Source organism: Chrysochloris asiatica, unplaced genomic scaffold (genome assembly GCF_000296735.1).
Source record: "Chrysochloris asiatica unplaced genomic scaffold, ChrAsi1.0 scaffold00011, whole genome shotgun sequence".
In the NCBI taxonomy this organism is placed as follows: Eukaryota; Metazoa; Chordata; class Mammalia; order Afrosoricida; family Chrysochloridae; genus Chrysochloris; species Chrysochloris asiatica.
This window is the reverse complement of record NW_006408529.1, coordinates 31291996-31302737: the sequence shown is the minus strand read 5'-3', so window position 1 is coordinate 31302737 and position 10742 is coordinate 31291996. Positions and strand designations below refer to the sequence as shown.

The window sequence follows — 10742 nt, the reverse complement described above, 5'->3', positions numbered from 1 at the left end:
GAAACTACCAGCAGTTCCGCGAGAGAAAGATGAGGTGTTCTGCTCCCGTAAAGATTTACCACCTCGGAAACCCTGTGCAGGGTCACTATAAGTCGGAATTGACGCCACGGTACTTAACAACAACAAATATGATTTAGTTTAAAAAAATAACCATATAGATAAGAATTATGCAATACAAGAAAGAGGCTTTTGATAAACAACATCTTCAAAAAGTCTATGGGAAAATAGAATTGAAAAATAATAGAATTTGTCCATGAAATATTTGAAGCCCACTGTTGTGAGTCATTCATATCCACAATACAGTCTGTGAAATATGGTATTATGGGGTTTGGACATTACATAAACATCATATTATACACAAGTGGCCCCCAGATTATGAAGGAGTTCATTCCCAAATCTGTCTTTAAGTCAGATTTGCACATAAGGTTTGTAGGAACAGTTAGGTATAGTTCGTATATAACATCAGCTAGTCAAAAGTTTGTCCTGGTATACAGCATACTGTCTACCTTGCTATGCATAAAAGTCATTAAAGAAGCACTTATCTTAATCTCCAGGATTTATTCTTGTCATTTCCTTGTAGTCTTTAGTTGGGATTTGTTCAGAATCTCTCTCAGAAAGAGTTAGCTGTCTCTGCCTGGGATTGTTCTGTCAGCCTATGGCTCTTGCCCCTCCACAAACTAATGATTATTCCCCCCTAATCTATTCCATCTTCATTTTGGTAGTAATGATCAAAAGGCTAAGGACAGATTCAATCTGTGGAATTATAGCTACTGTTGCCACCCTGATTTTGGAATAAGAGACCTATTTGTCCTTTTCACCCTATGTTGTTGTTGTTGTTGCTAAGTGCTGTTGAGTTGGTTCCAGCGCATAACAACCCAGTATAGGGTTTCCAAGGAACATCTGGTGGGTTTGAACTGCTGACCTTGTGGTTTGCTGTCCAGTGCTGATACTACAGCACCACACCAGACTATAGCGATGACAAAATTTAAAGGTTAAGAATTTATGCTGTCTTTAGTGATGCCAATCTTCTCCAATGCTCCTGTATATAGTTAAGGATATACTCAAAGCTGCTCGAGATAGCAGTGTCCCAGTCAGGTCCAAATGATTGAAGGTCTTGGCACTGTTATTAGAAGTCTCTCTATCACCAGGTATCTAAAGGTTTTTTTTTTTAAAAAAACAAACTGCTCTTAAGATGCTCTCTGTTACTGTATACAACAGAATGATAGATGCATCCTGGTTCTCCAGTTAGTTTTCTGCAAATAAAATATGCTGTTTACTTGTTATCTGATGTTCAGTATCTTTTTTTCCTTTATAGATTATTAATAGTGATCTAATGAACTTATTAGTGGAGTCCTGGTGTGGCCCTGTAGGATAAGCACTGGGCTGCTAATTGCAAGGTTAGTGGTTCAAACTTACCAGTGTCTCCTTGGAAACCCCATATGAGATCACTGTGAGTCGGAACTGACTCGATGCCACTTAACAACAATGACAAGCTATAAGTATCTTTAGGGTCAACAACAACAACAGCCTCTGACATTTTAGTGTCCAGCTTTAAAATTTTTCACGCGGTGGTTGTGTGCCGTGGAGTCAGGTCCAACTCACATTGATGCTGTATAGGGTTTCCGAGGCTGTAAATAGTTAAGGGAAGAGAAAACCTCATCTATCTCCCAGATAGCAGATGGCAGATTTGAACGGCTGACCTTGCAGTTAGGAGCCCAACTCATAACTCACTATGATACCAGAGTTCCTTCTTTCATGCAGCAACCCTATGTTAACACAGGAACAACTCAAGTATATGAACACAGTGATACCAGTATACTGTCCTAGAATTAAGCAAAGCAATTGATATAAAATGCTGTAACTACTCACCGGTTGTTTGCAGAAATGTGTGAAAGGCATTCTGTGATTTTTTTCAAGTGGGGAAAACACAGTTTGGGAGAAATAGTGATGAGTTTCTTACCCTTGAGCACCAAGTCTCTCTCTCTCTCTTTTTATTCATGATAAGCAAGCACTCCATGTCAAGGTCAGTTTGAACCACAAGGTTGGTGATTTAAACTCACCAGCCGTTCCTCAGAAACCCTATACAGGGTTGCTATGAGTCGGAACCAAATTGATGGCACTGAACAACTACTGCAGCCAATTATTTGATGGCAAATAAGCTACTTTTTCATCTTATCATTTTTGTGAAACACAGCTCAGATATTTGCTTTCACATGTACCCATAATGTTTATGAAACCTTCAAAGATTACTCATTGGTCCCATTTTAATAATACATTTCAAAAAAGAGATCTTATTAAAAAACAGGCAGTTAGAAACCCAAAAACCTTATACACAAAAGGAAAACCAAATATTTGTGGTACTTTGTCACTATTATAAATAGATTTTACAGGAGGAAGTCCAATGTAGGATTAAATAATTCTGAAACATTTCTTTGAAATGTGGCATTATGGCACAGAGTTAATCCATTATTTGTGAAAGTGTGAGGTAGGTGTTTTTAGAAATTCATGCTTCTACTGAATTTGAAATTTTACTTCATGGTTAAGATAAATGCTCAACAAGATGCAAGAATTTTCTGTCTTGTCACATAAGCTGTGAAATGTATCTAATTTCTCAAAATCAGTAAAATTATTCTTTAGTGTAATATTCCAAGCCAGGAACAACTAGGAAATTAAAAAAACTCAAAAGACAAAAAACATCATAAAACTGATTCATGGCCTAAATAATTATTTTCAAACTGCAATAAGAAAAGGACTACTCATAAGAATAGCAGCACTAATAAAAAACAAAAAAGATGAAATGTATACACACAAATGAAAACAATCTTACTGCCCCCAAACAAAAGTAGATCAGTTTTCAAGCTACTATTTATTGTTGGATATATTCTTGTCAGTTGCTTTTGACAGCAGAACGTTTTCTTCTGGGTACTTTTTGTGGCCTGCTAGAGAATTTGACTAATTATACTTCAGGAGCTGGAGAGAATTGTGTGGACAGTTGTTTAACTCAAATTGTGGAATTGGCCAAGATGTGTAATGCGTATTTTGGTTGTCTTGAAGTGGAATGCTGCATTTGGAAGCCAAGTTCATTGCATAATGATTTTCTTCGCTCACTGATCAATGAGCTCTGGTACACATATGAAGCTGTGATTGTATTCCTAGGCACACCTGAGCAGCTGTATGTAGCCACACCTAATTTTATTTGAAATTGACAACTTAGCAGCAGCAAACATTTTCCTTGGGATACATGAAAAAAAAAAAAATCTTTCTGTTCAAGATTTTGTTTAAACATTTCTCAGTTGCACCTGTGAGGTGACTATTTTTCAATTGATAAGGCAAACTATGAGAAATTTGAAGGAAGAATATGCCATGCTAAAGTACTGAAATTCTGGTAGGACTGACAATTTTATGTTTTTCCTTCAACAACTTTTCTAATATGGTTGCCATAAAAATGTGTACATATTTCTATGTAATGATATTGACTGTGTGTACAAACATGGAGGTATTGAGAAAATCCTCAGCGTGGCACACACACAGTTATAAACGTGGTTATAAATTATAAAGTAATTATGCACTAAAATATGCACGTTTCAAAAAGCAATAGTGGATTCCAATGGTATTTATCCCAAAATAAAATATGAATATAGAGCAAATATTAGGGTAGAACAAAGCCCTGCAGGGTATTGTTGTTGTTAAGTGCCACTGCATTGGTTTCAACTCTTAGTGACCCTGTGTAGGGTTTCCGAGGAGTGGCTGGTGGCCTTGAACTGTGGTTAGCAGTCTAGTACTTATCCTACAGCATCACACCAGGACTCCCTAGCAAATCCTTTAAAAAACTGAATGAAAAGAAAATACCTTGGAAAAGTGAAATAACCTTCATTTCTCTACTTTGTTCTTACATGTTAGCCCATGCCTGCTTTGGATGTTACTAAAACCAATGCTCCTATGAGTCTCAAAACCTTCCATTTAAAAGTGTTTAGAGCCTTTTATAATTTTCCTTAAAAATAATGTGAAATTATGAGATCATAATATTTCATATTTTAATTTTGCTATGTTAACATAGTGGGTTGTATGTTGGGATGCTAACAACAACGTTAGCAGTTCAAATACACCAGCCACTCCATGGAAGAAAGATGAGGCTTTCTGCTTTTGTAAAGATTTATAGCCTCAGAAATCTTATACAGGGTCACTGTGAGTCAGAACCAACTCAACAGCACACAACACTACAATATCACCAATAATATCTTTTACCCATCATGAAAACGAAGAGCAACATTTCATTGAAGACTTCGGGCACACATGATTTTTGGTCCTGCCTTCTCAGTGTACCTCACGTCTTTTTCAGTTTTTTGTATCCCCAACAAATGTACTGTAACCAAACCATGCCCATAGAAGCCCCACTAGTGCACTGGTTAAGTGTGGACCACTAACTGAAAGTTGTCTGCTGGAATTCACCAGCCACTCCATGGGAGAAAGATGTGGCAGTCTGCTTCTGACAAATTAATAGTCTTGGAAAGCATATGGATGTAGTTCTATTCTGTCCTATAGAGTCAATATAAGTTGGCAACGGGTTTTGTTTTAGTAAGGTGAAGCCCTAGTGGCACACTGGTTAACCCTAAGGGTGCAGTTATAGGGCAACTATGAGTGGATTCAACTTCATACCAATGGGTTTGAGTTTAGTATTTTTTGTTTGTTTACTAATGACTATATTGCATTTCATTGCATGTCACTGTCTATAGATTTGCCTCCTTTTGCTAGGCTGTAAGCTGTTTTTAAAGACAGAGACTATGTTTTATTCTTCTCTGAGTTATATTTTACCTAGCAAAAGGAATGGCGTATAGTAGGTATTCAATAAATGTTTATTCCATCAAAAAATATCCTTGATAGAAATAATAGAGAATTCAATTTCTATGTAAACGTAAAGTCTGAGTTTAGACAGTTGTTGGTGTATGTATGATTTCAATGACAATATTTTCACTCTTTTTGCACTTACAACTTACTGTGTTTGAGCTTCAGAATATTCTCTTTTGATGCCTATTTCATAGCTGCCTTTTATTTTAAAGGCAGGAAAACAGGCAACCCAAACTTGTTTTTCTATTTTAAACTAGCATGCACATAAAAACTAACGTGGCACTATGATTTCAATTACGCTAGGAATGATTATTTTGGCACTACTTGGACTTTAGATATTTGAAGTAGTAATTATTTCCTTCATAAATGTTGCCTTTTAGAGTCAAATCTGCTTTCCTGTCGCATTTTCAAGATTTTACTTAAAGGAAAATATCTTTAATTCACTACGAAAGCCAAGTTATATTACCTGAGAAGTAAGTCCCTTTTCATTTCTTTTGATAGCATTTGTAAAATCTAGGAAGAGTCATCATAAGGTTAGATGCTTGATTGATTCAATACTTATTTGGTGCCAAATATTTCTGGGCAAATAACAAAATGTAATTGTCATATTTTGTATAATTCCGGCTCCATGACCTGTTTGGTAAAGTACTTGCATTATTATCATTTATTTTAAAAAGTCATATATTTCAAGAATTGTATCTAATTGGAGGAGCTGGTAGTGTAGTGGTTATGAGTCAGGCTGCTAATCTCAAGGTCAGAAATTTGAAACAATCAGCTGTTCCATGGGAGAAAGATGAGGCTTTTGGCTCCCATAAATGAATTACAGTCTTGGAAACCCTATGCAGAGTCACTATGAGTCAGAACTGACTCCACAGCACATAACTACTGCCACCATCTAATTAGATACTATCAGTATTTCTTCTATATCAAATGTATGAGATATCAACTCTTACCTAATGATCATCAACACTTACAAGCTGAGACTTACCATTGCCTTGGGTTTGGTTCCAGAGTTAGCCATTGGGGTGGGATATGGTATGACAGTGGACTCCGTGTTAGAAGACAAATGTATTTGTGTCTGATTTACTGAAATGGTATTTGTTCCACTTTCAGATCCTGATTCCAGCTCCTATTAAAAAAAAAAAAAAAAAATCTAAAGGCCATGTCAGTGTTCCCAAACCAGCCCTTTTCCTTGGCACCAACAACTTTCCACTTCACTCTTCCCCCAATACACAATGACACACTGAATAGTCACCGACACCTGACATTAGTGTATCACCTATAATCACACATTATCATGTAGTAAAAATTGTGCTCTTCACAGGCTCCATTTTTAAAATAAAACTACTTGATAGTAAAGGAGCTGGTTATGAATCGGGCTATGAACTGCAAGGTCAGCAGTTCGAAACTACCAGCTGTTCCGTGGGACAAAGATGAGGCTTTCTGCTCCCCTAAAGATTTACAGCCTTGGAAACGCTGTACAAGGTTGCTATGAGTTAGAACCGACTCCACAGCACATAACAACAATAACAACAACTTGATAGTAACTTACTAGTTTGGTCACTAAACAACTTGTTATGAATTGGGAAGGGCAATAGCTAGTTAAGGAACTGGAGTAAGAATCAGTAGGTAGAATCCCATAAGAATGCTTTGATTCATTCCTGTGTGACCTTGAGAAACTCACTTAATACCATCAGGTAGGTAATACAGAGCTACCTACACTTTCTCACAGGGACATTGTAGTCTTCAAATGAGAAGACAGTAGATGTTACCTCACTCTCTTCTGTGTTAATTACATCTTCAGGGTGACATCTACCACAGTGGTCTGAATCATTCAGTTCAAGTATCTTTCTATCAAATGAACTATAACCTATTAAGGGTAACATGGGTGGTTTTACTCCCTCATTTGAAAATGGATATAATAATAATATGTGCTCATAGAGTTTCATGAGAATCGTTTTTGCTGTTGTAAAGTGGTGTCGAATTGGTTCTGACTCATAACAACCCTATATAGTTTCTGAGGAGCAATTGGTAGATTTGAACCATCAATCTTTTGGTTAGCAGCACAGTGCCTGTCCTACAGCATCACATCAGGACTTATGAAGATTCAGCATTATTATATGCAAAAAGGAGTCCTTGTGATGTCAGTGGGTAAGCATTTGGTTACTAACCAAAGGTGGTTTAACTCACTCATTGGTTTCACAGGAAAAGGACCTGGCAATTTACTTCCTTAAAGATAACTGTTAGGTGCCATCAAGACAGTTCAGATTCGTAGTAACCTTATGTACAACACAATGAAACAATGCCTAGTCCTGTGCCATCCTTACAATCATTGTCATGGTGAGCCCACTCTTGCAGCCCCTGTATCAATCCACCTTGTTGAGGGTCTTCCTCTTTTTCTCTGACCCTCTACTTTACTAAGCATGATGTCCTTCTCCAGAGACTGGCCTCTCCCGATGACATGTCCAAAATACAAGAGATGAAATCTTGCCATCTTCACTTTCAAGGAGCATTCTGACTGTACTTCTTTTAAGACAGATTTGTTCATTCTCCTGACTGTCTAGGATATGTACAATATTCTTCACCAACATGAGAATTCAAAGGCACCAATTCTTCTCAGGTCTTCCTTATTCACTATCCAACTTTCACAAGCCTATGAGGTGACTGAAAATACCATGACTTGTGTAATCCTCAAAGTAAAATTTTTGCATTTTAACACTTTAAAGAGTTTTTTTGTTCCATAAGATTTCCCTAATGCAATACGTCATTTGATTTCTTGACTGCCACTTCCATGGGTATTGGTTGTGGATCCAAGTAAAATAAAATCCTTAACAACTTCAATTTTTTCTACATTTATTATGATGTTGCTTATGAGTCCAATTGTGAGGAATTTTGTTTTCTCTATGTCAAGGCAAAATCATACTGAAGGCTGTAGTCTTTGATCTTCATCATAAGTTTCATAAAGATTACAACCAAGAAAACCCTACTCTGTCATATGGATTGGAATCAACTCAGTGTTGCCTAACAAAAATAATCACATGCAAAGTGCCTGAATTGGCACATAGTAATTTTTAATAGATGCTGGGAAATACTATAACTAGTGTTATTATTACTATTACTATGTATTCTCAGTATGCAGTACATAGTGTGTGGCCAAGCCTGTGCATCTAATGCATCAAATGTTCTTTGTTCTTTCAGTGCCCTGTAAGTACAGAGGAAAGGAGTGAGTAGAGTGCAGGGGAGGGAACACAAGCTAAGATCACATACTCTATAATTTTAACCCAGGAAAACGATGACAAATATTTCTGTGTCTACTCTTTCTACAGTTTGAACTTTTTACCATGGCCATCTGGTGAAACGTCCTGTCTCCCACACCGTCACATCTCTAAACTGATGATCTACTGTTTCTTAGTATACTCCACTCATAGTTGATGTTTTTTCATTCTAATACATGAAGTTGTGCCTTTCCTTATCCCTTGCCCCAGGATTTCCATTTGCTGGCCCCTTCTTGTAATTCAGGCTTCAGCTTGCTGCTAATCAAAAGGTTGACTGTTGGAATACACCAGCTGCTCTGTGGGGAAAAAGATGAACCTGTCTGCTCCTGTAAAGATATATATGCCTTGGAAACCCTATATAGGATCCCTATGAGTAGGAAACAACTTGACGGCACTTAACAACAATAGCAACAATCAATTACATTATCCATCAGTCATCCAACTATCTATCAATCACCTTGCTCTCTCTTTCTATGTCTTGTCTTGTCATCCACATTCAAAACATGTGTTCACAAGAGCAGGAACTTCACTTGTCTTGCTCTTTGCTATCTTCCCAGTACTTACAATAGTGCTCATTACATACAGCATGCTCACTAAATATTGTTTTATGAAAGAACAACTGGCCTAGCAAATCTTAATATCTCCCCCCTCTTAGTACTTATAATGCTGTTGTTGTTGTTAAGTGCTGTTGAGTTGGTTCCAACTCACAGCGACCCTGTATAAAGTTTCCAAGGGGCAGCTGGTGGATTTGAAGTTCAGTGCTTATCCTACAGTGCCACACCAGGAGTCCAGTGCTCATAATTGAAATGGCTTAATAGTTTCTGTTATGAAATAAATCACCAATAATATTGAAACTCAATCTTCTCCAATTGGATAGGTACAATTGGTATATACAATGATTGTTGCTGTTGTTGTTAATTGCCGCTAAGTTGGTTCCAATTCACAGTGACCCTGTATAGGATTTCCAAGGAGCAGCTGGTGAGCTTGAACTGCCAACTTTGTGGTTGGCAATCTAGTGCTTATCCAACAGTGCCACACCAGGACTCCATAAGAAGTACAAAATGTAGTGTCTGTGTGCAAAAAAATATATAACACTAACCCAATTTCTTATGTCCTCAGTAATTTATTTTTTTTAATGCTGAAAAAGTGTGCTTATTCTATAACTGTGAACTCTATAGTGAATTATTAAAGGATTAACATGAAGCTGATGGCCTGGGAACAATTAGGAGAAAAAACTTTTCGCATTACTTTCAATATCTCAGCTTCATTTCTTATTTGCTTGAAGAACTATACAACTCAGTATTTCCTTTCATCTTCATTCATATGTCTTTTATATTTGGTTGTTTTCCACACTTGTTTTAACAAGAACATAATATTAACAAGATTGGTTTAATTTCTGCATAAATCTTTCACATAGGTTTGTTGCATTTTTTAGCTAGAATTCTCCCAAGTTCTGTGGAACCAGTCATCTTGCCGTATGTATCTTGGTTGTCAAACAGGACACTTAGTCAGAGAATGGAAGTTAATAAATCAATGCCTATGTATCTGCAATCTTTAAAATAGGAGATATTTGTTAGATATTATAAAGATGAAGGTATAAAGAGTAGCAAGAATACTAAACCAGGTATTCTGTAAATCATAAGCCTAGCTGACCTTGATAGATCTCCCAATTAAGTGACATCTAAGATTTCCATTCATTCTAATTCTAGCTCACCATGTTCCTCCCATAGGCCTTCTTTCCATCCTTTGATAAATCAGAGTTGTTTCATTTCTTTAGGTGTTTATTCCAATTCCCAATCACCACTCACTCAATTCTCAAAGAACACCCCCATATACAGGAAAAATTCTGATTATCTTCAGCTATTAGCACACTCATTTACTCTTATTACATGTGTAGGTGTCTAAAATGACCTTCGAACTTCACTTAGGATTGGTTCAACTAAAGTCTATCTCATTTCAGTAGAATCTAAGCTTTAGGAGGGTAGAGCTGAATACTAGAAACCTCACTGTGGATAATTAATACTTGTTGAATAAATAAATATGACATGATTACCCTACAACATGTTTAGAGAATCAAACAGTGACAAAAAAATCCTCTCTTTTGCATATTTTCAAATTACAAATTCAAGTTTTATGTTATGTATGAAGGAAGACTTATATAAGGGGTTTAGTCAGATTGGAAGAATTTGCTGTAGGAAGGATCCAATACGTCTTAGGAGTTGGTATGAGGTCTTGTGCACAATCCGTAAAGTCATTTTACGTTGGTGATACTGAACACTTGTAGGGATCTCTGTATTACTGAACACTTGTAGGAGGAATCTTTGTATCAAACTAGATATTGTCTTCTTGAAGGGAAGAATTGTAAAGCATGTGTTTCCTTGTCCTTGATATTGTTAGTTGTATCGATGTGGTGTTCTGGCATATGTCAGCCTTACATAAATAGTTAGCATACTGAAAATCAATCACTGGTATTTGAAGAAGCAGCAGTAGAAGTTGGAGGTGGATTTGATTCCGATGGAGTGACTGGCATAAACACAGGAGTGCCTGCTGATGTCTGTAAGGTTAGGAAGGTGACATCAGACAACAGCTTATCAATCTTCACATTCAAAGATTTTAAGCTTA

The 10742-nt window shown here is 36.8% G+C and overlaps 1 protein-coding gene across 1 annotated transcript in view; it reads right to left on the bottom strand.

Annotated features, from left to right (window-relative positions):
• DLC1 (deleted in liver cancer 1) overlaps positions 1 to 10742 on the bottom strand; it is a 594809-nt gene that overhangs the window by 403297 nt on the left and 180770 nt on the right. Inside the window, exon 4 of the mRNA XM_006834477.1 lies at positions 5834 to 5974. Coding sequence (XP_006834540.1) covers positions 5834 to 5974 — 141 coding nt within the window. The remainder of the gene's footprint in view (positions 1 to 5833; positions 5975 to 10742) is intronic.